The 27,777-nt window shown below is 40.4% G+C and overlaps 2 protein-coding genes and 1 non-coding gene across 4 annotated transcripts; all 3 read right to left on the reverse strand.

Annotated features, from left to right (window-relative positions):
• Window positions 1-88: 88 nt before the first annotated feature.
• Window positions 89-18,730, reverse strand: LOC133401205 (ATPase family AAA domain-containing protein 2-like). Of its 2 annotated transcripts, XM_061673899.1 has the most exons (30): window positions 18,398-18,730; window positions 17,267-17,388; window positions 16,838-16,893; window positions 16,543-16,708; window positions 16,270-16,342; window positions 16,052-16,130; window positions 14,086-14,265; window positions 13,862-14,000; window positions 13,611-13,625; window positions 13,236-13,349; window positions 12,992-13,100; window positions 11,348-11,463; window positions 10,892-11,066; window positions 10,638-10,726; window positions 10,136-10,295; window positions 9,868-9,958; window positions 9,316-9,493; window positions 6,794-6,930; window positions 6,613-6,724; window positions 6,338-6,524; window positions 4,579-4,764; window positions 4,329-4,464; window positions 4,045-4,241; window positions 3,686-3,845; window positions 3,455-3,577; window positions 3,084-3,257; window positions 2,459-2,998; window positions 2,205-2,335; window positions 1,988-2,116; window positions 89-283 (listed from the first exon to the last, which is right to left on the reverse strand). In XM_061673899.1, exons 1-30 carry the CDS (start codon window positions 18,596-18,598, stop codon window positions 251-253), a joined length of 4,308 nt encoding a protein of 1,435 aa, XP_061529883.1. In that variant the 5' UTR covers window positions 18,599-18,730; the 3' UTR covers window positions 89-250. The 2 variants fall into 2 exon arrangements, with proteins under 2 accessions (XP_061529883.1, XP_061529884.1); XM_061673900.1 differs by lacking the exon at window positions 13,611-13,625.
• Window positions 5,150-5,255, reverse strand: LOC133402225 (small nucleolar RNA SNORA5). Its single transcript, XR_009768501.1, has one exon. It is a non-coding gene; the product is annotated as a small nucleolar RNA SNORA5 (small nucleolar RNA).
• A 347-nt stretch (window positions 18,731-19,077) lies between the features above and the next one.
• LOC133402002 (proteasome subunit alpha type-2) lies at window positions 19,078-23,370 on the reverse strand. The gene is made up of 8 exons (XM_061675545.1): window positions 23,296-23,370; window positions 22,752-22,828; window positions 22,333-22,465; window positions 22,101-22,223; window positions 20,855-20,936; window positions 20,503-20,576; window positions 19,862-19,919; window positions 19,078-19,785 (listed from the first exon to the last, which is right to left on the reverse strand). The coding sequence occupies exons 1-8, from the start codon at window positions 23,334-23,336 to the stop codon at window positions 19,669-19,671; spliced, it is 705 nt and encodes a 234-aa protein (XP_061531529.1). The 5' UTR covers window positions 23,337-23,370; the 3' UTR covers window positions 19,078-19,668.
• Between the last annotated feature and the right edge of the window lie 4,407 nt (window positions 23,371-27,777).

Here is a 27,777-nt window from a genome sequence, read left to right on the forward strand (position 1 = left end):
TTGTAGGTAAAACCCATTGTGTGAGTCATTTTTTAATATTCTTAAACAGAAGGATACACCGCATTATTTATAAAGAGTAAGCCTTTTATTTAAATAGATACAAACGGTAAGACAAAGATTCACTTTATGCTCAAAGATATTTGAATGGAACCACTGGTTGGATCTTTTTATAGCTGAGGGTGTTGGCCATGATTCTTTCAGAATAATGTGCATAATTATTTAAAAATATCACATTGTTCCTTTAGAATTGTTAACAGAAGTCGTTGATCTCTTGCTCCAACTCCTATCGAATGAAAATACCAAATGAGGACATAGAATTAGTAATAACCACAACAGAACTACTTAACACTGGAATCATTCATGGTTATTGGCTATTACAGTCCCCGCCAAAGGTATTGGAAGGGCAATGTTAATTACTTTGTTTTTCTTTTTTTTTTTATCATTTGGGTTTCAGATCAAAAGATAAATATGAGACAAAAGTTCAGAATTCCATCTTTTATTTCATGGTATTTGTGTTAAACAACTCAGGACAGAGCAGCTTTTTTTTGAAGCCACCCACTTTTCAAATGAGCAAAAGTATTTGAACAGACATTATTAAATTAACTTAAACTGAATCATTTAATATCTGGTGGCAGAACCCTTACTTGCAATAACTGCATCAAGCCTGCGACGCATTGACTTCACCAGACTGTTGCATTCTTCATTTGAAATGCTTTTCCAGACCTTTAATGCAGTCTCTTTCAGTTCTTGTTTGTTTCTGGGGGTTCTTTCTCCAGTCTCCTCTTCAGGAGGTAAAATGCATACTCTATTGTGTTAATGTGTGGTGATTGACTTGGCCAGGCTAAGACCTTCCACTTTTTCCCCCTGATGAAGTCCTTTGTTATGTTGGCAGTGTGTCTTGGGTCATTGTCTTGTTGCATGATGAAGCTTCTCCTGATTAGTTTGGATGCATTTTCTTCTGTAAATTGCCAGACAAAATGGATTTGTAGACGTCAGAATTCATTCTGCTGCTACCCTCATAAGTTACAGAATCAATAAAGACTAGTGAGCCCGTTCAAGAAGCAGCCATGCAAGCCCAACCCATGACATTACCTCCACCATGCTTCACATATGAGCTTGTGTGTTTTGGATCACAAGCAGATCCTTTCTTTCTCCATACTTTGGCCTTTCCATCACTTTGGTAGAGGTTAATCTTGGTCTCATCAGTCCATAAAACTTTGTTCCAAAACTTTTTGGGCTCATCTCTGTACTTCTTTCCAAAATTCAATCTGGCCTTCCGATTCTTTTGGCTGATGAGTGGTTTGTGGTCATCTATTGGTATGGCCTGTATATTTCTTCTCACACCTGCCATTTGGAGGTTGGCAGTGATGTCACTGACTGTTGTCTTTGGGTGTTTCTTCACAGCTCTCACCATGTTTCTGTCATCAACTGCTGTTGACATCCTTGGCCGACCTGTTCATGTCTGTTGCTCAGTACACCAGTACCTTCTTTCTTTTTCAGGACATTCAAAATTTTTGTATTGGCTATGCCCAATGTTTGTGCAATAGCTCTGATCGATTTTCCCTCTTCTCTCAGCTTCAAAATGTTTTGGTTTTCTCCCATAGACAGCTCTTGATGTTTGCTTTACAGCAAATGCAGTTTTAAAAGGTGAAACCCAAAGCCAAAAACAAGCACTATCTAATGTTTAAGCAATCAATCTAAAAGGTAACACCTGAGCAACTAGAAACCACCCGTCACATGTTCCAATACTTTTGCTCCCTTGGAAAGTGAGTGGCTTCAAACAAAAGGTTGTTTAACACATCTTGAAATAAAAGCTGGAAGTCTGAACTTTTGTCTCATATTCATCTTTTGATCTGTAACCCAAATGTCTTCAGTATACAACAAAAACAACAAAATTGACCTTGCCGTTCCAATACTTTTGGAGGGGACCGATGTCATCACTCATAAGCATTAGTAACTGTCCTCTGCATAACAGAGCTATACCAACCCTTATTAATGCAGCTTTGTGGTGGTCTCTTCTGTGTCTGTACACACTTTGGCAGAGGAGAGCATAGAGTTTCTCCAACTTGTGCACCTCACAGCCATCAGTCTTAGTCACAACTTTGTCCAATAGCTCCTTGATAAGAACAAAAAATTATTCATGCAACATTCTCTTAAGCCATGATGTAACACTCAAGTACCATGAGCAGTTATCAGTATCCCACCTTTAATTTGTCCCTGTCCACTACCAATGAAGGGTTTTCCTGGTCACGGATCTGCAGAACTTTTTCCATATCAAATTGCTGCTGCTGAGCAGTGTTCTTTGAGGGCCGGGTCATGCGCCTCATGTTTCTCTCTATGACATAAAACACAGAACGACGTGAAAAAAATGAACATAGCCTGGAGTAAAAGAAGACAATGAGGCTTCTGTGGAAATCTAGTCTTTTGTAATTTGAGAATCACAGCGATGAACCCAAACCTGGGCAAGAGTCCTTGTCTCCTCTGAGGGCTTCAGAGTGGTCTGTGCTGGTACTGTCTGTGACCACCTCCACTGGCTTAGGCTTCTGTCCTGCGATCTCGCTGTTGGCTTCCCGTGTCAGGTTTTGGGTGCATGTTTGACCACAACCTGTGTCCAACTGTCCCTGGTTATGCCCTTCAATGCTTGTTGTACTGCGCCCAACGTTGACTGGGTTGTCTGCTGTAAATTCTACAGCTGGCTGATGTTTGTCTACTGTTTCTATTTCGTTTGGTGCCTGGTCCTCAGCACCCCTTTTTTCGCTTTCACTCTGAGTACTGTCTTTCACAGTAGCTTTAACCACCGATTCAACCTCCTTGTCTTCATCTTCGTCAAGCTCTGTTATCATTCCCTTCTCCATCTCAGTTTCTTCATCTGCATCGTCATCGTCATTATCAGAGACTAAGTGCATACACTCTTTGGAGATTTGAGGAGACGAGGAAGACGTCTTCTTTGAATAGAAGCCAGAGGCCCAGCGACTCCTCCGACGTTTCTTCCTCTGCACTGGAGGATCAAGATAGGTATTTATTAGGACTGATTGCTGCGACTTAAAGAGTTATTAATTTTCAAAAATACACATATCCTCTACCCATGCTTTTAGGTGTAATACACGTAGAGGAAGTTGTACTAGGAGTCAGCGCAGTTGTGGCTTTGGCCAGCTCTCTTTGTGGAGTCTTGTCAGCCATATTGGCCTCAGTCATAAGTTTGGCCTGTTTAGGGAGGACATGGTAAAAGGAGGGAGCGTATTGTGCAGTGGAGCAACCTGTGGACAAACAAGATTAAGGTGAAAACAAATTAAAAAACACTGACACAGATGCTGAACAATATCATACATCACCGAGTGATGTCAATCCCCATTATTTTAAACTGGGATAACACATTTGGGTATATCTAGTTGCGTGGATAAAGCTATCACTTTTGCCTTCTGTCTGAAGTGCATGCACGCACGCACGCAGTCACCTCGATTGATGCGTGAATCTTTGATTTCATCACAAATCTTCTCGAAATTTTCATCCAATTCATGTCGTATGATGGCATGCACAGTGTCCTTCAGTGCACAGGCCCTATGCCGAATCTGACGGTCTGTAAGAAAAAGAAAACATTTACAAAAGGGATCAGAATGGTTGTTTGATCTAATCAGTACTTTATTCCAAAGAGGCAAGGCATACGTAGAGTGTTGATACAGTGTACCTGAGGGGTCTTTGTCTGGGTTGTATTCAAGTGCATTCTGCCAAATGAGATCTACATCTTGAAGAAAGTCTTTAACCGTTATATATTGATGGAGGTCAATATTTGAAAGCACGGTTGACAGATCCATAGGCTTCTTTATCACAGCAGCATAATCTGGAACCTAGAAAATGTGAAAGTGCACACACACAAAGCAACTCAAACTCATTTTTGGACATGTTTAAACATTGACTTTGGCGCCCCCCAGCGGGAATATTAAAGTAAAATAAAGTGAAACCTTTCAACATTATCGACAATGAAGCAACAAGCAAGTTTGGCATTCACAAAGACTAACACAGCAGGAATTACAGTGGAATAACCACCTCCTCTAAATCTACAGGCTTTGTAAAAGCCTTGAAGCGTTTATCTTGGGACAGGCGGTTTGTGACATCCCGCAAGAAGAGGCGGAGCTCTCTGAGGCTGTCTTCCTCTTGTTCTGCCAATTTTCGGGCCTCCTGCTCCGCCAGCTGACGTGGTGGCAGAGGAGGGGCAACAGGAAGGACTTCCAAGGAGTGGGATACTATAATGGAAAGTCAACAGTTGTGTTTTCAATAAATTTGGTCGAAAATATAACAATGTTCTACAAAAATCATTGAGTTTGTCTCACAGTATTTATTTTTAGAGGCAGGGGCTTTGGCAGCCTGATTGAGCATCAGGTCCTCAAAGAAATTTCTTCTCTCTCGGCTGCAAGGGGCTTGGACATGGTAAACCTCCCCATACTCTACCTTAAACAACTCCTGAACCTGCAGAGAAAACAGGTGAATGAACTTTCTTAAAGAGCGAGCGGTGTATTTTCTCTTCATATGAGGCAATTATTTACCAGTCCAAACCCAACATGGGTTCACTGATTTTCATACCTCAAAACTGAGTTCAGAGTACTGTAGACTGCAGGTAGCCAGTAGCAGTATAGGAGCAAATGCAGGGAGGGAGCCAAGTAGACTGAGGAAAGTGGCTTTTAATGCAGGACCTACCGTCTCCCACCACTGTCCAATGTGGGGGACGTACAGGACGCTGGGAGAGGTCCGCTTGGCCTCGACAAAAATCTGCAGAGCATGTGACATTGTGGCATGAACTTGTAACAAACATTTCAATCAATGCATCACAGATGGCTGAAGATTGCTACATTACAGATATAAAACTGGTCATAAAATTGCATTGAGAATTGTGGTGGCATTCCCAAGTAGAAACAAAAACTAAAAACAAAACTAGGGCTGGTGGTAACAATAATTAATGCAAAGGTTTTACACACCTCTACCTACATAGAATGTTAAAAAATAAGACTAAATCAACAGCTGGCTGCATGCTTACTTTTAGTATTGGGTTTATAAAGTACCTAATACAATGTCAAATAGCCTATGTAAAGATTCAGGTCACACTGTGAAAGATGGGGGTCCCAAGGACATGGTTACATATACAATTGCGAGCTATTTGTGTTTGGAGCACATTTATCCCCAGTAAACCCAAAGGACCCATGAGCTACATTCTCTCTGGCAGTCATATTTGGCCAGAACCCAATGAATTTGACAAAGCTGCAACATTGACACCTATCTTAATGAGTAAGGGTAGGATCTCTGGTCACCCCACAATTTGATTATGATTTATCAAAACAAAATGAAAGATTTATAAATTAGAATATAACATTGGCCAACAAATGTTTCTCAGCATTGCAAAAAGCCAGCAGTGGTATTTTAATTGTGTGTATTTAAATTATTGCCAAACATGTGTTTGTAAATAAGTACAGAGTGATCTGATTAATAATTGAAAAAGGCTCTTTTACAGTCTTATCGTAGACAAACCAGTTCACACATTACTCTTATCAATGACTAAGGGATTGTGAATAATCTCTTACTGATGTCACGTCACTGATGTGTGACGTGCTCACCTGTCTCAGAGTGCCAGAGACAGAACAAACGAGAAAAATGTTATATTATCTAGCAGGGCTCTCCACTAATTCTTGCACAAGTAGCACTGGTGCAACCAACCTTTTCAGTTGGTCGCACCAGAACATGATTTGGACGCACGCTTTTTTGAGGAGGTACATTATGACCATGGCATAACGTACTGTAGTTTCGTACGAAGTAAAGATTGACAGTGACTCGAGATATGGTATTTGCTAAATCTTTTACTGTAAACAAGTTTGTCCACAGCAAGCTGTGGCAGACAAAACAGGTCAATTAAATAAAAAAATAAATAAAAACAACAAAAACAAAGGCTTTACCGAACATGTATAAATCATTACGAATGCAATTATTGAACTTTTATTTTAATGATAGTTTGTTTTCCTATACAATCCTCTTCAAAGGCGTCTGGGCTTTTTAACTTTGCACAAATCTACATGTCTATGCTATAAACAGGTTCTGGATAGATATAGATGAATAGATATATATAATGTCGTGAAAAAGTATTGGCCCCCTTCTCAAATTCTTATATTTGGTCGCAGTCTCAAACCCGTCTAGTTTAGCTGGTTTAGAATTTGCATCACAAGATGCAGCTGACGAGATGCAAGACATTAATCATTTCAGAATTGTTTTCATCTGTATCTCGATGTGACCATCTAAGAATCTATTATTTCTCCCATTCCCAATGAATGAGTGATTATTACAGTGATAACTGTACCTGTGCACAAGCCTCCTCTGGTGCAATTGCACTGGTTCCAAACACAACTGCCATGTCCAGTGTGTACACTGTGAATTTCTCCAGAGCATGGAGAACAGCAGGAGCCAGATGGGAGGTTTGACCTGAGCCGTGCCGACCCTCCAAAAGCACCCTGGGACGGTAAGAGGTTGGCTGACTCAATGCACTTCTACACACAAATTAACAGAGGGAAAGATGTGGTGAGCCCTGTAAGAGTTCATTAAACCAATCACATTTAGAACGGAAACTAATTAAACCTTTCAATGTTGAGGATTCCCCTTGAGAGTGTCTTCTTTTGAGGAGTCTGTCCACTAGATCGCTCCTCATCTTCACTGAACATTAACTCGTCATCAGACACGCAACACTGACCTGGAAACAAACACACAGTTCTGAAGACTGATTGAGGAAAGAGATTTGACATTTTAAAACAGACCGTACCTGGTGTCCTCTTCCTTTTAAAGCCCTGCTCAGCATGTGGGAACACTTTCCTGACAGTGTGGAGGATCTCCTGCAGGGCGGCACTCAGTAATGGGCGTATTGCAGGCATCAGAGCCTTGGCTGGTGACACTACAGCCCTAATGATCATATTCAGCAAACATTTTGTTTGACTGTCTCTCTAATTGCATGTAATATTACTAGTATTTTCTGTTCATGAACATTCTATACTACAGGTGCTGGTCATATATTTAGATTATCATGACAAAGTTGATTTATTTCAGTAATTCCATTCAAAAAGTGAAACTTGTATAATGTATACATTCATTTCACACAGACTGACATATTTCCAGTCTTTATTTCTTTTAATGTTGATGATTATAACTGACAACTAATGAAAACCCCAAATTGGGTATCTCAGAAAATGTGAATATTGTGGAGCGGTGCAATATTGAAGACACCTGGTGCCACACTGTAATCAGCTCCTTAACTTAAAACACCCGCAAAGGCCTTTAACTGGTCTCTCAGTCTAGTTACGTAGGCTACGCAATCATGGGGAAGACTGCTGACCTGACAGTTGTCCAAAAGACGATCATTGACACCTTGCACAAGGAGGGGAAGACACAAAAGGTCATCGCTAAAGAGGCTGGCTGTTCACAGAGCTCCGTGTCCATGCACATTAATAGAGGCGAATGGAATGAAAAGATGTGGTAGAAAAATGTATACGAGCAATATGGATAACTGCACCCTGGAGAGGATTGTGAAAATAAACCCATTCAAAAATGTAGGGGAGATTCACAAAGAGTGGACTGCAGCTGGAGCCAGTGCTCCAAGAACCACCACGCACAGACGTACGCAAGCCATGGGCTTCAGCTGTCGCATTCCTTGTGTCAAGCCACTCTTGAACAAGAGACAACATCAGAAGTGTCTCGCCTGGGTTAAAGACAAAAAGGACTGGACTGCTACTGAGTGGTCCAAAGTTACGTTCTCTGATGAAAGTCTAACTTTTTCATGATATTCTAATTGTATGCCCAGCACCTGTATATACATTCCTCTCCAAAAGTATTGGAATGGCAAGATCAACTCCTTTGTTTGTGTTGGATACTGAAGACATTTGGGTTTCATATCAAAAGATATGAGACAAAAGTTCAGAATTCCAGCTTTTATTTCATGGTATTTACATCTAGATGTGTTAAACAACCTAGCACAGAGCACCGTGTGTGTGAAGCCACCCACTTTTCAAGTGAGCAAAAACCCTTCACTGCAGCCTCGTTCAGTTCTTGTTTGTTTCTGGGGGTTTCTCCCTTCAGTCTCCTCTTCAGGAGGTAAAATGCATACTCTATTGGGTTAAGGTCCGGTGATTGACTTGGCCAATCGAAGACCTTCCACATTTTCGAGTTCATGAAGTCCTTTGTTGTGTTGGCAGTGTGTTTTGGGTCATTGTCTTGTTGCATGATGAAGCTTCTCCCAATTACTTTGGAAGCTTTTTTCTGTAAATTGCCAGACAAAATGGTTTTGTAGACTTCAGAATTCATTCTGCTGCTACCATCATGAGTTACATCATCAATAAAGACAAGTGAGTCTGTTCCAAAAGCACCTATGCAAGCCCAAGCTATGACATTACCTCCACCATGCTTCACAGATGAGCATGTGTGTTTTGGATCATAAGCAGATCCTTTTTTTCTACATACTTTGGCCTTTCCATCACTTTGGTCGAGGTTAATCTTGGTCTCATCAGTCCATAAAACTTTGTTCCAAAGCTTTTGAGGCTCATGTCTGTACTTCTTTGCAAAATCAAATCTGGCCTTCTGATTCTTTTTGCTCATGAGTGGTTTGCATCTTGTGGTATGGCCTGTATATTTCCTCTCTTGAAGTCTTCGTTGAACAGTGGATTGTGATACCTTCACCCCTGCCCTGTGGAGGTTGGCAGTGTCTGTGAAGGTTGGCAGTGTCTGTTTCTTCACAGCTCTCTCTGCCTTTCTCCCATAGACAGCTCTCTGTTCTTCATGTTTGCATAACAGCAAAAGCAGTTTTCACAGCTGAAACCCAAAGCCAAAAACAAGCACTATCTAATGTTTAAGAAATCAATATAAAAGGCAACACCTGAACAACTAAAAACAACCCATCAGTCACATGTTCCAATACTTTGGCTCACTTGAAAGGTGAGTGGCTTCAAACAAGAGGCGCTGTCCTGAGTTGTTTAACACATCTAGATGTAAATACCATGAAATAAGAGCTGGAATTCTGAACTTTTGTCACATATTCATCTTTTGATCTGAAACCCAAATGTCTTCAGTATACAACAAAAATAAAGGAATTAACCTTGCCGTTCTCATACTTTTGGAGGGGACGGTATGTTACCAAATATATGTACAGCTGTATAACAGGAAACAATGTAAATGAAAGGTAAATGAATAGTAATGTGTGATATTACCATTCAGAAAAAAATATATTAAAAAAGTTGTTAAAAAAATAATTATACATACAAATAAAGAGGCACAACAGATTTCATCAGTGGCTTTTACCTCTGTGCAGCTGGGACCATCTTGGACATGGCAGACATGAAGTCTTTAGCTGTGATTGCAATAGAATCAACATCAAGCACAAGTTTCTCTGATGAGGAGTAAATTTGTGGATAGCGCCGCCGTAGTGCACATAGTGCCGCCTCTGAACACACAGCCTTGATGTCTGCTCCACAATAACCTGCAAGGGAAAGGCAGTTCATTTTTAAGTCCTTGTACGACTAAAGGTACATTTGTTGGGACAAATACAATGACAACAAAACATATCTAGCCATTTTCCATGGTTTTCTTGATAGTAACCAAAGTCACTGGGAACACAATTAAGCTTAAGCATGTCAAATATGACAAAGTATTATGGAATCATGTTCATTGTATTCTTTAGGTAATAAACCTTTAGCGGTACCGGCATTAAAATGATTACGAAATTTGAAAAAAAACATCTAAAAATGTATTCCAAGACTATGTGTCGAAGGGACATCTGAATGTTAGTCCAGACAAGACCGACACTGACACATATGTTTCTTTCTACAACAATGTCCTTCCTAGCAAACATACCAACACATTTATCACCCAGCTCCTCCAGGAAATTTTCAGAGAGTTGAGGTGTCCACTGTTTGGTGTGGATCTTCAAAATGTCCCTTCTAGCCTGACAGACAAAATGAGATCATAGCAACGGCATTACAGAACCAAAAATCTTAAATCTGGCCTCTGCCCACACAGATATAGCATGGTTCAATTATATGTATTCATTCTTTGAGCTAATAATGTCTGGAGAATCAAGGTTCTAGAGGGCCAAGTTGATATATCTTCAGTATGTCAGTACCTCTCTGTCAGGGAGGCCAAAGAGAAACTCTCTGTCAAAGCGGCCCGGGCGTCTGAGAGCCGGATCAATGGAGTCTAGTCTGTTGGTGGCACCAATCACCACAATCTCTCCTCTGCCATCTAATCCATCCATGAGAGCCAGAAGGGTCGACACGATGGAACTATAGACAACAATTAACAGGTGTGTCCAAACAAAGCAATACATTGAAGCATAGTGGTTCTACAAATATAATCCCATGATATTGTGGCCATACACTTGCTCTGAATCTGACTTTTTTCTGCTAATGGAGATATTTTGGACAATTCTATACTTCCAACTTAGTCGTAACAGACTATCTCAATAAAAACATGATTGAATGACTTTGAGGTGGAGAAACTTGATTTGGAATTAACTAGAACAGAGACTGAGCCAGGAAAACTCTTCTGACACCAGTGATGCCTGGCTTCACAAATGCAAATCTGAGTGTAAAAAACATCTTGTCTTCTCAAGGAGCAATGCTCACCTGTGAATCTGGTCCTGACGACTGGACCTCACTGGAGCCAAACCATCAATTTCATCAAAGAAAATTATAGATGGACGCATTTGGTAAGCCTAGATGAAAGTGAAAATGTAGTGTTGAAGGGAAAGCATATTAAAGTGCTAAATGGTAAATATAAACTAATTCAAGGTGCACCAAAATAAAGCAAGAGTGAGATTTTATCGGTGATGAAGGCTTGACAAAAGATGAAAGAAATTGTGTTGATGATTTTGGTTTACCTGGTCAAACAGAAGGCGTAGCTGTCTCTCAGACTCTCCAACCCACTTACTGAGGCAATCAGCACCTTTCCTCATAAAGAAAGACACCTTTCTTTCTCCCTGACTGCATTCGTTGGCCAATGCTCTGGCTACCAGGGTTTTCCCAGTGCCTGGGGGACCGTAAAATAGACAGCCCCTACAAGCCAAAAGAAAACATGATGAGCAATGTATTATAATCAAGTTAATAGTTGGAGAATGCCGTCAATAAAGGGTATCTGTTTAAAATCTTCATGAGGGTAGCAATCAGATATCCTCAATAATCTCATAACAAACACCCTTATTACATATATTTTTTAAGACGTTAGATTGTGGTCAGATTACTACATAACTACCTTAAATGACCGCCTAACACTTTATAGTTGCCAAGCATTGCTTATGTACATATATTGTATGTAGTTGCATATCAACATTGTTTACCTGGGTGGCTGTATGTGGAACCTCTCAAATACTTCTGGGTAAAGCAGAGGGAAGACCACCATCTCCTTCAGGGAGGAGATGTGTTTGCTCAAGCCACCGATACTGTCAAAGCGTACCTATGTCATAGTTTGTTTGTCAGTCTCAGAAAGCAGAAGAATAAACAAACATTTTCCTGTAAATACCATTTATACAGTTACAGCATATGTCACTAAGTGTATTAAAATTCCAAAATTGTTTTCAAGATGAACTCAACGTACTCTTTGCACGTAACGGTGTAACGTCTTATCCACTGCAATTATTATGGTTTATCCTCTTACTGTTTGGCAAACTGACAGCCGTGCAATCATAGTCGAGTTATCAGCAGAGTATGATCCTTATAAAAGTTCTTGTTTTATTATTATTATTCCAAAAGCAACACAAACAATACCATGGACATTGTTTTGTTCCAATATACACATGTCATCCAACAGTGTTTTAAGACACCACGGATTTCCCAGCAGTTTAACTTTCTCATTATTATGTGTATTGCTCTGTTCCAGAACCAGCTTTCCTGGACACCGCAGTGCATGAAAACATTCAATTAAAAAGAGAAATAAACTTGTTAAAGAAAGAGATCCTGGAACAAAAAATTAACTATACCTTTGGATTACAAAGATTTGCCATATCCGATGATGACATCCGCTTCTATTAAAGTAAAATGGAGGAAAATGTTCAGCAGCCCTACATTTACACTGGGAGCTTTTTTCCGTGCTGGAAATGTTCATACCAACATTAATACAATACCACACGCATATTGCATCACTAATCGGGATTGTTTATTAGTGTATTGCTAACCTATATGTAAAGTAACCAAAACATTAGGAAGAATACTGACTTCTTTCATATCAGTGGGTCATTCATCTTGAAACCCTTCTCTAAATTGCTGCTTGGTGCTTCGGAAAACTTACAAGGGCGATGTACGTCTGTGATGGGTAGTTTGGGTAAGTCCTTAAATAGGGAGATTACATGCAAAAAGGCTATTGTGGAGATATAGCGTTAAAACAGTTTTTCACCTTTCAGTTTTCCTGATTTGGACAATTTTATACTTCAAGTGATCCAACCAAGTGATGCACTTGGTTGTCCGGCATGATCGTCCCTACCCCACCATATAACAACTTGAGCGCCTTCATTCGCATCAGCACTTATCCGGCGCAAAACTAAGTGAGGAGGTGACACCACGGACACCACTGCCCATCTGTAGGCCAAGAGAAGACCCAGTTAGCTCGCGAGCTAGCGCCTCTCATCGTTGCCTAGAAATCTCTGCGACAACCCAATGGGATATATACCAGCCACCTGAGGCTTAAAGCGGATATATTTCCGCAGGTCAAACACATAGGGATCTGGAGGCAAAAGAAAGATGACAGTTGAGCAGGGCGTGGTTTCAGCACATTCAGCAAACAAGCCCAGAGCATTTGAGAGCTTAGAGAAGGGCTTGACTTTTCACAATTTTCAAAGTCTCATCTTATACACTTGGATATTTTTTAATCATTCCAATTTGGCACAGTTGTTAAGACTCTTTTCTGTGACATGTCAAATTTAGAAGACATTTATTTCAACTTTACAGGGACATACCTAAATATTTACATTGCCATCCTCTTTGCTCACCGTTTTGTCAATGTTCATGGGGTCAACATCAGCGAGACTTGCCCCAGTTTTTATGCGATCTTTGTGAATTCCCAGCAAGTCATCTTTCACAATGTTCATAGGCAGACACCTGCGGAGAAACAAAGGAAAGAAAACCTAACAGATTCTAATTATAGTCGCAATATGCTTTATTAAACCATACAACAGGAAGTGCAAACATGTCAAGCTTAATAAGTCTGAATTTGTGCTGTGCCTCAGCTCTCACCTGGTGACTGACCTGCTCCTGCTCTTACTCTTGCTCTTACGCCTCCTCCTTTGAAACGTCTCATCTTCTGAAGAAGTGGACGTGGAGTCGCTACTGTGGAGGGCATGTCTCCTCCTGCGAGTACAAATGACGCAAAAAAAAAATCAACAAAAAAAAAATTTATCCAACCTATGGAGACGATCAACCATTATGATGGACCAATAAAAAAACATGAGATGCCATTGAGAAGTCATGCTATTTTACATTAAACAAAAATGTTTACGGATTATCAGAAAGTATCTATTCATTAATGACATTTTAAACAAATACTGGCACATTTTACTGTGAATTTGTTATTAGTGCTACCTGACAACAGACAAGCAGGGGCAATCTTACCTCTCAGTACTATTCCTGATGGTGGAAGAGAATTGGAGAGGGAAAAGAATTGAGGAATGATTTAACATGCATTGCTGATACTAACAGAGAGAGCAACATTAGAAAATGGGTCGAGACAAATATTTATGTTATATGAGGACAGTATCAGTGAAACATGTATGGTCTGTCACAAAAGGTTTGAGCAGAATGAACATTTTACATGTCTAATGGTCTTAGTTCTGTGAGCTCATTATTTTAGCTGTCCTACTAACCGGTTGGTCCTCCTCCTGTTGTAAGGACTCCGAGGGGCTGTGGAGCTGAAGGGAAATCTGTGTCTGGTGGGGGATGAATGGTCCTTAAAGTACATTGTGCGCTTTCGTGGCACTCTGGTCTCTCTAGCTTCTCTGGGCTCTGAAATGACAAAATGAAGAACATTTTGAACCTTCAACATGCTGTCAAATTAAATAAAATGGTCATGTGAAAAATAAGACGTTACCATCTTGCGGTGCCTGGTAGAGAACTACATTTTTTCGCTGTCTAAAGTCATAACGCCTCTGGTTGTCTTCTTCATCCACAGCATCCTCATCATCGTCAATGTCATCCTCAATGTCCTCCTCCTCCTCCTCATCATCATCATCATCGTCATCCTCATCCTCATCCTCTTCATCATGATCACCTTCATCCCCGATGTGAATCAAAACAAACAAGGTATTTGAGATGGGTATTTGATAACATTTCCTTTAAAAGAAATCAATAGATTCACATCTCAAAGTCCTGGGGTCCTGTTTCAATAACCTACTTGTATTGAGCAGAATAATACTGGCCAGAGATGCACCATAACTATCCGCAGCTAATTTACATGTGCTCAATAAACAGTCCCTCTGCTGTTTGCAGCCAACCAGTGCACTTCATTTTGCCTCAACAGCCTTACTATACGATTTAATAACCAGGGTTCAAATCCAGCCTCGCCTGTGTGGAGTTTGCATGTTCTCCTCGTGCCTGCGTGGGTTTTCTCCGGGCACTCCGGTGTCTTCCCACATCCCAAAAACATGCAGGGTAGGTTAATTGAAGACTCTAAATTGCCCGTAGGTATGAATGTGTGTGCGAATGGTTCTTTGTTTATGTGTCCCCTGCAATTGGTTGGCAACCAGTTCAGGGTGTACCCCGCCTCCTGCCCGAAGACAGCTGGGATAGGCTCCAGTACTCCCGCAAGTGAGGATAAGCGGCTTGGAAAATGGATGGATGTATGAACTGTAGTTAAAACAACAACTACACATTTCCATAAATAAAAATAATTATGTAAACTGTAAATGAAATTCACATTTCAAATAACAGAAATAGAATTATTAGGATTTCCCTCTGGTGCATACAGCATAAAAATGTTTTTATATATGAAAAACCGCAGTTTATTTTTTTTCCGAAACTATACAACAGACACTGCGTGGCTACCCGATTTTAGGACACTAGCCACTAACCGCATGCCGTAAAAAATGAGGTTTTGGCTTAAGGTTTTAAAAGAAAAGATGTAATTATTTCCACAGACATTTGAAGGTGTTTCAATTCAGCTAGTGTTGAGTATACGCCACAAGACTTATCTACCCAAGTATAGATAGATACACAAATATCAGTGTAAATTGCTACTTAATTTTAAGTTGAGCAAACGTTTTACAGTGTGGGGAGTGAGACCCGTAACGATGATGGTGTGTACAATTTCCACAGTCGTCGTTTTTAACGCTTGCGACAAGTAAGGCCTGAGTTGTGTGCTCCCAGTGCTTCTCAGCCTTACAAACGTACAAAAAAAACATGTAGCTCTACAGGTAGTGTTTTACGTGAGAAGCAGATAGCATGAGTTCGGACTTCTAAGATTCGTCTGCCTTGCTGAGTTGGAGATCCAACTTCAGTAAGAGGGGTGATTAAAATGTGGAGGGTATGGATCGATGTGATGATAAATCCGAGTGGGTATCGGTGCTATCTATGCCCTTGTCAGCGGCACGTCCTCGCCCCATGATGGCAGGGACACTTCGCAAGCACAGACTTTCTCCAGCTTGTGACTGCTCCGCCATTCGAGACATGCTCTCGTTGTGGCGAGGGGGCCGGGCTCGCACATGCCGTTCATAATCACGAGATCTCTACCTTCAGAAAGGAGAGCATGCGGGTGGAGGAGATTGACTAAAGCAGTGAAAAAGACGGCAACTTTCAACCACCATGTCTTTATATAGCAAGACTGTGTGAAGGGAGCATTAAAGCATGCACTTGCGAAAGTGCAACCACATGAAATCTTTACTCCCACACACTGAAAAAAGGGTCACATTCTGGTCGCAGTCTCGAGCCCTATCAATTCTTTGCAATCAGCATAATTCTAACCAAGCGCAGGCAAAATGCCATAATACAACCAGGTAATTATGAACTTGGACCCCAATTATTATCAAAAGATGAAAACACACAATACATTAGGCCCTCACCTTGGTTTTCCTTGGCATTCTTTTTGTCCACATTGGTCTTCAGAGATTGCCTCACTCTGCCTCGAGTATATACACCTAGCTGCCCATGTAAAACAATTTTGCATCAATTCAACAAAATGATTACTCAGCCGGCCCACTCCTCCAAACCCATTCAATAAATATAAACACTGGGGTTTCAACAGTACTATGATAAAATGCTATTCATTAGGTGTCATTACCTGTTCTTCATTGTTTAATCTGCGTCGCAGCTTCTTCATGTCGTCCATCTTTTGCAAAACAGCCTCAGCCGTACTAAGGGAATCACAGAAAGAATTTGGTGAGCCACTGTTTAATAAACAGACCCCTTTCCAAACTCACCTGAGTGCAGTAAATTGTGAATTTAACATAGTTGACATGGTGATTTATAAGTTGTTATTTTTTTCCCCGATGTATTCTATTCTGTTCATCAGTTTTTATCATCATCATTGTGATAAAATTGTCATCAAACTTACTTGGTGATGAGGCGGTCATAGAGGACGGATTGATTCCGGGAATTAAATTTGTGTTGGGTGATTCTGGAACTACGTCGTAAAGAGTGTTCCTCCTCGTCTTCGGGGCTCCTTAAGTTAACGCGGCTTCTTTTGGGAGTGGATGTCCCTTCTACCTCATCTGGAACATCTTCAAAATTAACAGAAACCAGGTTGGTGGCCTGGGAGAACATACTCTCCTAAAAACACATGGCTGATAAACATGTATGTGAGATTGGAGAATTACAGCTCCATCTCAAGACTTCTTGCCTAAACATACCCCCTTGCAGTTTGTCGCAGGATGATTTGCCTTCCTTCTGTAGCCTGGAGGACTTCCTGAATGCAGAAAATGGATATATGGATACATACAAAACCCACAATAATGTGTCAATGTTAGCACTTAGTTACCTGCTGTCCTTGGATTATTTTACGTGGATGGCAAATTTTAGCTGTGACAATTCATTTGAGAACCACCCGAAAAAGTCCAGCCCTCATTTACTTCAACAATGGTAATTATACGAACCACAGAGAGGAGCGTGGACAGTCAGTGTCTGTGGTTAAAATTCACACAGCTGGTAGCTTTCTACCCGTTACGCCTCTAATGCTATGTCAGTAGTTGGCAAATTCTTGGGTCAACTTCAACCCCCATCTGAAAGCTGGGGAAATATAAGCCTAAATGGCCAGTGGGAAAGAGGCTTAAGTCAATCACCTTGTGGCGTAGCCTCCAGCCTTTGGTTCCATGTCAGAAAAGGAGACCTCTAGTTTGACTCGCTGTCCTCTGGTCTTTGTAAAGTAATGGAGACAGCTTCCCGACTGCTGCTTACCATCTCCCTAGCAGTCACATAATTATTTAATTAGTTCATACTTGTCAAGTTGATAACATACCAAGATCTACAACTAAATTATTGCCTGATAGCCTTAAGGATATACATTTCTAAAATTCCACATTAAAATTGTCCAAATAGCAGACAGAACAAACCAAATATAGAGATAAAATAATGTTGCAGGGGTGAAGCCACTCCACTGCTCACTGGAACGAATGGTAATAAGGGGATTTATTACTAATATGAGAGCTTCTTTTATTAGAAAAACAGTTTAAATTTTTTTTTTTTTTTTAAATTAACAACTGACACCGTCACAGATATTAGTGTATAAGTTATAGCCCAGAACACCAAGACACATAGACTACATAAAAAGTCCTTCTTGAGGTTCTGTTTAATTCTGCTTTTATCAGCAAGCTTTGGATGAACTTTACTGGAGATTTCTGTACAGGAGGGGCGTGTCCTTTCCATTTTGAACATCAAGGAAACGACTTCTTGTGACCGCATTGACTGGTGGAAAATGTCACTATTTAACCCAATCTCCTGTTATCATTATTATGCTGAATAAAAAAAACAATCCTTGTTCTCACAAGAAATTAATTCAAAATGACTGACACGGATGACTGTATGATGAAGCATTCCATATGCTTACATAGAAACATCCCTGAAACGATACGCTAACGACCGATCTTAAATTGAAAACTTTGTTTATTTATTTTATTTTATTATTTTGGGGGGAGTTGGGGCGAGGAGGAGGACTTGCACAATGTTTAACTAAAATAACGTTGACTCATAGGACTAAAATCCCGTTTTATGTTTAAATTATATCTCGGAGAGATGCGACTTGTGAGTAAACGGGGTACTATGAGTGACCCCAACTGTCACTTTGACACCGTAGCTGTTGTTACAGTAGCTTAGCTGGCTAACAAGGGCATCCCAGCAAGTGCAGTTAGCACATCATACAGTATATCCAACACGTTAAGAGAGGTCGTATTTCTACTTAACAAGCTTTAGCTCACATTCACTCGGTTGTGTTCGGGGCTGGCCAGGCTATCATCCAGAGTGCGGGAGGTTCGTGTGGACCGGGGTGATTTTCTCTGCAAAGCGGGAACAAGAGACAGAAATTCCGAGCTTGTGTCCAACTCCATCGACCTCCTGTCCGGAGTTGTTGCCACCGGTTGGAGAACTACACCACCGCCGCTACTGCGTAGTACTACCATGTCGACTCCAGCTAGTTATAAACGCACTAATGACGGGCGCTCGGTCACTACAGCACTGAAATCCATCGAAAGTTGAACGTCAGCAACATAGAAAAGATACACGCAAAATCGCGCCTCGGCGTAGTCCGCCTCTCAACCCTTGATTTCTGGCGCCACAAACGTCATCACAGGGCAGAAGCGCAGCCGCGAGGAAAAATAGAGCCGAGGTCCGAATTGTTAATCAGAGCCGCTAACTGCAAACATGACAGTATTTCGTTATGTGAGCCATACTTACACTTTTTATGACCTCCAGCTTTGAAGTAACAATAGGTCAATAATTATCCGCTAACTACAACTAGGCGGAAGAATACATTTTATAGATAGGTGGTCGTACCACTACCGGCAGTCGGCAAATCTGCTGCTGAAAGACTGGTTGCATTCAATGTTCGGTCGTTCAAACGCTTTACGATAACGTTGACAAAGCTTTTAAAACACCCACACAACGTGAACTTTTTTTTATTTATTTTCAATGAATAACCCGTCAACACGAGAAAATACAAACTGAATTCTTCCTAGTTGGAAAAGGAGGGACATTTAATAAAACTGCTGTACAGGCAACCTTATGTGTAAGAGGGGTAATATCAAGCATCCCACTGGATCATGCTGACTTCGGTTGACTGTGTTAAGATGAACTCAAGTGAAGAGATTTTGCTTGAAACCACTTTAATCAAATGTATGAGTCTAGGGATGTCCGCTGTCAGTGGAAGACAAGGTTTTACGCAGAGCCCACATAAGTAGACATGCAGTAGCCAACCATCACATTTCACGTGTATGCCATAACACATTTCCAATTAGTCTAATAAAACTATTTTTTTTGCAACTGGGTTATCAAGTAGCTATTGAGTTGAAGAGGCCGCCCTAATATAGTACTTGCACACAGTTGGTCGCTTTTAGTCAGTACATAAATCCCCAAAACATCCTATCAATCAGCTTAGAAACAACATAAAAGGTCACTTTGTAGAGGAATATGTTTTATGCAGTTGCTGGCTACTACACTATCATGTCTACATATTGACATCAGCATCGAGTGCTCATGCAATGGCTGCCAGGTAGTCTTTCACTTCTGCCGGGGTGAGTCTCTTAAAGCCGGCCTCGTTGCAGATGCCAACCTCAATGTTCTCCTCAGTCATCTGACCTTCAAAACTCTCCTGTAACCCAACAGTAAATGGTGTGTATGTGAATGACAGATTTTTTTTCTGGACATTTATAACAAAGAAAATGTACCTTTAATGTCAGGATGGCTGTGTGGATGGCATCTTCCAATTCCAGGTCGTTGTTATACCTGGAGAATGAAATTCAATCAAAAATCAATCCTGTAGAGTGCAGGGTGGTAACTTTCTCAAGATGATGCAGAAAAAGGGATTTTCTGCATCCATTATCAATCAGATATATTAGTCAAAAATTTAATAAAATAGCTAGGATAAAAGGAGTCGTAATCGGGGTTTTTACAGGTTGTAAAGTGACAACATAGGTGCCAGTGTCTTCACACTAATTTTTACATCAAATTATATGCAAGCCCTTTATATTTAGAGGAATGTTGTAATATGTGTTTGAAATGAGATTAAAGTGCGTTGGGAATATAGTTTCAGGGGTGAACCTCAGGTTGTAATACTTTAAATGAGTAAATTATCTGAATATAAAATATGGGTGGTTTTGCACGTTCAGTTATAGATGTACACATTCAGGTTGTCAAGTCATCAAAACTTGACAAAAACCAATGTAACTCTTTTTAGGCTCTCATTGCATCTCAAAATATTTTAAATCAGTCTAGTTCAACTTGAGATACACATACCATATTCTTGCCATGAGATGTAACTGGTAACAGAATGCAAATTACTATATAACTTGAGTATGAAGCAAGCTACCTTTTCTCAAGGAATGTTTTTCCATTAACGTAGTTCTTTCCCATGGCTGTGGCTTTCCATGCAAAATATGCCCCCTGGGAAGGGGAAGAGGGGGGAGGGAGACAGTCAGCAATGGAATGATTACTCTTCTGTAATAATATGGAATATACTGAGTGACTCATATATATACACAATTAGCCCAGTCAGACACTGCTGCTGAATTAAGTTTTAAAATCATCAGTTATCAAAGGAATTGGGGAATCATATTTTTGATCAATGCAGTCTAGTAGTGTCAACCACTTATTATAACTATGATTAATGAGACAGACAAGGGTGTTAGTCAAGTCTCAATAAAATGAAAAACTGAGCATACTGAGGGATCTGACTGGAACAAGTAGGGCTGGTCTTCATCCCATCCAGCTATCAACAATGACACCCCAAATGGACGCACTCCGCTGCAGAGAGAGAAGGGAAAAAAATCACATCGCCATCACATCGAGACAGAATGCATCCTAAAATAGTGTAAGGCATACCCAACGACGTGGCCAAAACCGAATGAACTGTCACGCAATGTGCAGGGTTTAGCCACTAGTTTTCATGAGTGGCCAATTGTCAGCCACTGGTTTTGCTGTGATTCAAAATTTAAAATGCCAGTGAATGGCATTGCAACGTCACTGGTTAATATCCATTCATCCATTTTCCATACCGCTAGGGTGCTGGAGCCTATCCCAGCTGACTTTGGGCGAGAGGTAGGGTACACCCTGAGCTGGTTGCCACCCAATCGCAGGTCACATATAAACAAATAACCATTTGCACTCACATTCACACCTTCGGGCAATTTAGAGTCTTCAATTAAACTACCATGCATGTTTTTGGGATGCGGGAGGAAACCAGAGTACCCGGAGAAAACCAATGCAGGCATGGAGAGAACATGCAAACTCCAAACAGGCGAGGCTGAATTTGAACCAGGGTCCTTAGAACTGTGAGGCAGATCTGCTACACTGCTGAACAGTCAATCAAAAAAGCGTAAGCGAGACCCAACCACCCAGCAGCTGCCGCGGCACTGCCAAGCTGTACCTATACATCTTATATTGTATTTTACAAAAGTACTTAACTGTATTTATATTTTCCTATATACCTGCAGTTACAAAGCAAAGCGCGGAGAGTATGTCACCAAAAGTCATGAATGCAAGTTTGCAAAGGGAGCCATTGATCATTGCCAACAGTCTCTTAAAATATCAACACTATTTGTCATTTGCTTTCTTAGTGGTAATCCGTTTCTTCCTTCACAATCGCAACAAGTTTTTATGGTTCAATAAACAAATAATACAGTACAGTATATTGTATGTGGAGCCTCAAAACCCGATACAGGCTTGGAGCTTTCTATTGCATCGTGCCGGTAGATGTGCTTTCCTCAATTGCTTGGTGTGCAGCAATCAACCAAACAAGAGAGTCCGCCAACTCATTTTTTTTTTTTGTGACAGTCTACTTCAGTCACATTTGGCCGCGTTCCTTGGAGTGCGGCGGGCTTAAGCAACACCCATCCACACTATAGCTAATGGTCAATGATCACATCCTAAAATAAGCAATGGTCAACAATAAGTCTAAGTGTCACCCACCCAGACTGTGTGTACTCCTGCATTACAGATGCCACTCGCTGTACAAGCTGGCCTGTGGGGATTGGTTCTTGGTACACAAGGAAGTACTGTTGTGCCAACTTCCTGGCTCGTCGGACCAAAACCCTGCAAATACCACATTTTGACCTTTTGTGTAAGTACTAAATTACTGAAATACCAACATTGACACAAATAACTTTGGTATTTGCACAGGTGAAAAGTTGATAATCCCCACCTGTAGTCAGGCCCCATGCCACTGTACACCATGCCTATGTGCTTGGTGATGGGCTCTACTTTGTGAACACTCTGCTCATCATACAGAATAGACTTCTGTTTCTTTTCTGTTGCCAGGACGACCCCATTGGAAGCTGGAAAAATGTTGGAAACGAATCAGCCCTCATCTTGAGCTACACTGTCTGGAAGCATTTACGACAATTATGAAAAATATGGTAGCTGAACTTTTTTTTTTTTTTTTTTTTTTTTTTTTACACATACCAATGCTACTTTTAACATTTATGCACCTGTTGAAAACTGCAAGTTCAATTGAATTCACAATGAAAGATAACCTGACTGAAAATTTGACTGAATCACTCTTTACTGACATATTTGTTGCACCATTTAAGTTAGCTCTTAAGATGGAAGGGAAATCGTTACCTTTAATGCCCACTGAGGGGGCTCCAGCAGCAACAGCAGCCAGTGCATATTCAATCTGCACCAGTTTACCAGAAGGGCTGTGAAAAGACACGCAGACGTTGCATTAAAATTAGGATTGAGGAGAGAAGAAAAGATGAAGGTAGGAGACAAAGCAAACACAAGCGCCACAGGTGCAAGCAAAAGTGCAAGCAAAACCTCAACACTTCTTTCATCTATACAATGGATAGCCGGTCGCAACATAATATGGGAGATTGGCCGGTATAACAAATGTACCTAACCTGTCAATGTTGTATTGAGCAAGTTTGGTTTACGTACATCACAAATAAAACTGTCACGTATGAACTGGTTAGCAACATGCTAATCGAATTTGTAGCTGATTCATTGCACTTCCAGGTAATGACAGTGAATCGACAACATCAGATGCTAATGCTACCAACATTAAAGACGGCATATAGATTTTTCTTTACCGCGATTTAACAACACTCACTACAAACAGTGTGTTTATCGGATACCTTTAATTCAATGACTATTTTATGAAGTTTACCTAAATGTGGTCAAAGAGAAACTGTAGCCTCGTTCCGCCATGTTCTTTTTCTTCTTCTATTCTGGGAGTCAGCTAACAACATACCATTGACAACACTGCCACCTAGAGAGAATCTTGAGTATTTTCGCACAACGGATCACGAGTTTAATGGGCCATTCTACCGAATTCGTGCAAATTGCTGTCCCACAATAATACAAAAAAGGTATTTAACAAAACAATTAAGAATTCAGACCTTCAATATTTACTAAGATTATGTTATGATTTAGTTAAACACAAGACTGTAACTAGATAGTAATTAAGCTAAATATATACAAAATCATAATTTATGCTACCTTCCGAGGTGGTTTCTATTGGGAAGTAGTTGTCCCAATCTCTAAACCCTAAATTTCAATCCATGAAAATAATACTTAAAATAATTTTGTCATATGGTGTATTATAAAATATATGTTTTGTTTATTTTAAACAGAATGTAAAATATTGAGATTCATTTGGAAGTTTTTAGTTTTTTTTTAATTACAAAACATGCTTTAAAAAATGCTTTCACACTTTCATGTCACAACCGTAACACCAGTCGTTTTACCACATGGGTGGAGTCTGGTTTTAGTCACACACACCTGAATTTCTGACCAGGAAGTGACGCTACGTCTCTGTCCCTCATGGCTGCGCGGTGAATGATTACCTCTCATCATTTTGAAGTAAATGTGTTCCGAAGTCTGAAAATCAGTATGTTACATGAATAATTGTCACAACCGTACACATATTATCAGAATCAGAATCAGAATCATCTTTATTTGCCAAGTATGTCCAAAACACACAAGGAATTTGTCTCCGGTAGTTGGAGCCGCTCTAGTACAACAAACAGTCAATTTACAGAACACTTTGGGGACATAAAGACATTGACAAAAAACAATTGTGCAAAAAGATGCAGAGTCCTCTAGCACTTAGAGCAGTTCGAACGACTAATATTGCAATAGTCCGGTGCAATGACCATTGTGCAAAGGGCGCTGAGACTTCAAGGAGTGTATGCGGTTTAAAGTGACGAGTAGTGCGATCATCTGGGACAATGTCGGTTGTGCAAATGTTACAGATACTCCTCAATCAGTGTGCAAATGGAGCAGATGCTACTCTGGCATGAGTGGCCAGTATATGCAAATAGTGCAGCATGGCGAGACAACTACAGTGAGTGCACGAGTAATACATAATTGGCCCCACAGAAATGTGACAACGAACTCAAGTCAAAAAATTGCCAGCTTGTTGTAATGGAATTATAGGTTAGGTGTTTAAGAAGTTGATCGCAAGAGGGAAGAAGCTGTTGGAATGTCTACTAGTTCTAGTTTGCGTTGATCGGTAGCGCCTACCTGAGGGAAGGAGCTGGAAGAGCCGGTGACCGGGGTGCAGACGGTCCGAGAGGATTTTGCACGCCCTTGTCTTAGTTCTGGCAGCGTGCAAGTCCTCAATGGTGGGTAGGGGGGTACCGACAATCCTTTCAGCAGTTTTGATTGTCCGTTGCAGTCGGAGTTTGTCCTTTTTTGTAGCAGCACCAAACCAGACTGTGATGGAAGAACACAGGACCGATTCGATGACCGCTGTGTAGAACTGTCTCAGCAGCTCCGGTGGCAGGCCGTCTGTAAGTAAGTACACTTTTGGGGGCTTAAAGCAAAATATTATGCTTTGTTCTGTGTACACCTGTTCAAACATCTGTTGCTAGCCATTTAGTTAACATGTTTGAGTTATGCTAGGAATTAGCTAAAAATGTCACAACCGTAACAAATTGTAACGGATCATTATTATTACATTATACTCTTAAAACATAATATTAATAATGTTATTATATTTGATTTGTAAAGCACATTTCATTCTTAAAATTTTCAGAGTGCTATATAATGTATGATATGATAAAACATGAAGATAATGTTAATTTATATTTTACATTATACAGCTAAGCTGGGAGAAAGCAAGCAGCTATGCCAAAATAACAAAAAGAGTGGAGCAGAGAGGGTGAGAGAATACAGAAAAAGATTGAGGGAAGACCCAGAGAAGTACAAAGAATATTTAAAGAAGGAAACAAGAAACAAAATAAAGAAGGAAAGGTCAAATCTATCAGTGATTAATCTGACAGGGAGCAAAAGAAGGTCAGAAGATAATGGCGAAAAAGACAGCAACATCACAGGGTATTGGTGAAAAGTCAAAAGAGAGATTGTGCACGGCTTCCACGCCACCTCCCACACCCTCAAGCTCTGCTCTGCGCGTGATGGAACTCTCTGTCCAGTTGATGATATCACTGAAGACCTTGTTGGAAAATGGTGTGTTGTCACATATGGCAACGAGCCATATCCTGGAATCATTGAAGATATTGCAGAAGGGGATTTTGTACATATTTTTGTTCTCTCTCTCTCTCTCGCTCTCTCTCTCTCGCTCTCTTTCTCTCTCTCTCTCTCTCTCTCTCTCGCTCTCTCTCTCTCTCTCTCTCTCGCCCTCTCTCATATCTATTTCACTATTCACTTAGTTTGCATGATGTCTAATTATAACACACATTATGCAGCCTTGTTGAACACTGTGGAATATACCAACTGTTTTTTGCGAACGCAGCGAGCATGTAACTATGTAACCCACACGGAACATGTCCGTCCATCAGTCTGTCTATAACTGTCACATCACATGACAGTGCGCGCGCACACAGCATGGAAAGCAGGCATGGAATGTCAGACATGGATGGAACCTTCAAACAGCTGTGACATCACGGCCCTGTCCCCGCACAACATGGTGCATGACAACGAACAAGCATATTAGTAGTTTTTGCATAGACCCTAACACTCACACCTAGCATAGAAGCTGCATGACATACAAAAAAAACAAGTTTAAAAAAAAATATATAAAATAACAAAGGCAAAAAAAACATTATGCTTCATAAAAACTTGTTTTTTTCCCCAAGTATTGCAATTTTCGATCTGTGTTTGCTTCCCGCGTTTATGCGTCTTACTTGTCTGAGTGTAGAAACAACTTTGTAATTTCTGAGCAACCTAGTTCATAGTGCACTTCTGAATGAATGTTTCTCTGTGTAGCTGGCAGACTTATTTCTTCTGCATATGGTGCATAAGTGGATTGTGAAAAAGAACGGTATTTCTGATATGATCAGGAACTCTGTGTTTCCCTACTTCCATCTTTGAGTTTTTGTCCTTGAAACTGACTCACAGTGTCCTTTTCATTGTACCCCTCATCTGTGCAGGTTCCCTGGAGGTCAAGGTTATGCACAACAATAGGCGAAACCGCTTTTTCTGCCCGCAAAGGGAGGACAAGATCTGGTACACCCTGGACAATATTGTCACCTTAATCCCTCATCCAGAAAAGGTCACAGATGTCCAGCTCAGCCCCAGAGTGTTCACCGCAATAATTGAAAAAAAGGGTGTTCAGCATGTGTTCAGTCTGTGAATAACTAGATTATTTATATTCTTTTTTGTTTTTCTTTTTCTGAAGCTCTACTTTATGTTTTTGTCTTTAATGCACTTACAAGCACAAAACACATTCTGCTGTGTGTGTATTTGTTTTAGATGTTTTAATGTCGTGTTGCAGTAGATGCGCTGTTATGCTGAAGTAATGTAAAATAAATGGCTCTTAAAGAGTAAATGACCTCATGTTATTGATTATAAACGTTTGTGTTTGTAAAATTCACATTGTAAGGCAGGTTATGAGTTAATATTAAGCAATAAGGTTGAGGGGATATAATACAACCTTGCAAACAAAATACTGTGGTCACGACCAAAACAGTGCAGTCACTACTGTAACAGTGTAAAATAAGAATTGAGTCATTAAATAAAATTTTATGATAACCATTGGCACTGTGGACGACTGGTTAGTGCGTCTGCCTCACAGTTCTGAGGACCAGGGTTCGATTCCTGGTCCCACCTGTGTGGAGTTTGCATGTTCTCCCCGTGACTGTGTGTGTTTTCTCCGGGTACTCTGGTTTCCTCCCACATCCCAAAAACATGCCCGCTAGGTTCATTGAAGACTCTAAATTGCCTGTAGGCGTAAATGAGAGTGCGAATGGTTGTTTGTTTAGATGTACATTCAATGTAATAACTAATTAACTCTGGGATCTCTATGATCAGTGAAACTCATTTTACAAAAAAGATTGCATTTAAATTTTGATGAGTCTTAGAAGATAAACTTTGAAATTTGTTTTAAAAAATCATTTTAATTGATTTAGTTGTAAAACCCTTCATAATAAATTACTAAAATTATTCTTTAAAGGGTGTATGGACACGCAATATTAACAGATTAATATCATGTTTTTTATTGCAGTGTGTTGCTGTGTTACGGTAGTGACACATTTCAGGAGCGAAATGACATAATATTCAAGCCAAATATTCTTTTTAAAACATTAAACATTGGTAATGGATCCATCTGTCTACCACTAGAGGGCAATAACGTTTAAACTGTGTGGCCAAAATGAAACAGAAGAAAAAATACCTTGTCGCACTTTAG

The sequence above is a fragment of the Phycodurus eques genome, chromosome 4, assembly GCF_024500275.1.
Source record: "Phycodurus eques isolate BA_2022a chromosome 4, UOR_Pequ_1.1, whole genome shotgun sequence".
NCBI classification, from domain to species: Eukaryota; Metazoa; Chordata; class Actinopteri; order Syngnathiformes; family Syngnathidae; genus Phycodurus; species Phycodurus eques.

Bases quoted from the DNA above. Each gene is read 5' to 3' on its own strand.
- LOC133401205 (XM_061673899.1), bottom strand. From the start codon at position 18,598: ATGGTAGTACTACGCAGTAGCGGCGGTGGTGTAGTTCTCCAACCGGTG. The intron at 14,001-14,085 runs GTAACGTCTTAT...TTGTCATTTCAG, and splicing joins CTACCAGGCACCGCAAGATG to AGCCCAGAGAAGCTAGAGAG. The intron at 4,765-6,337 runs GTACAGTTATCA...CATGCTCTGCAG, and splicing joins CAGAGGAGGCTTGTGCACAG to ATTTTTGTCGAGGCCAAGCG.
- LOC133402002 (XM_061675545.1), bottom strand. From the start codon at position 23,336: ATGGCGGAACGAGGCTACAGTTTCTCTTTGACCACATTTAG. The intron at 22,466-22,751 runs GTAACGATTTCC...ACATTTTTCCAG, and splicing joins CCCCTCAGTGGGCATTAAAG to CTTCCAATGGGGTCGTCCTG. The intron at 22,224-22,332 runs GTGGGGATTATC...TGGTATTTGCAG, and splicing joins GGCATGGGGCCTGACTACAG to GGTTTTGGTCCGACGAGCCA.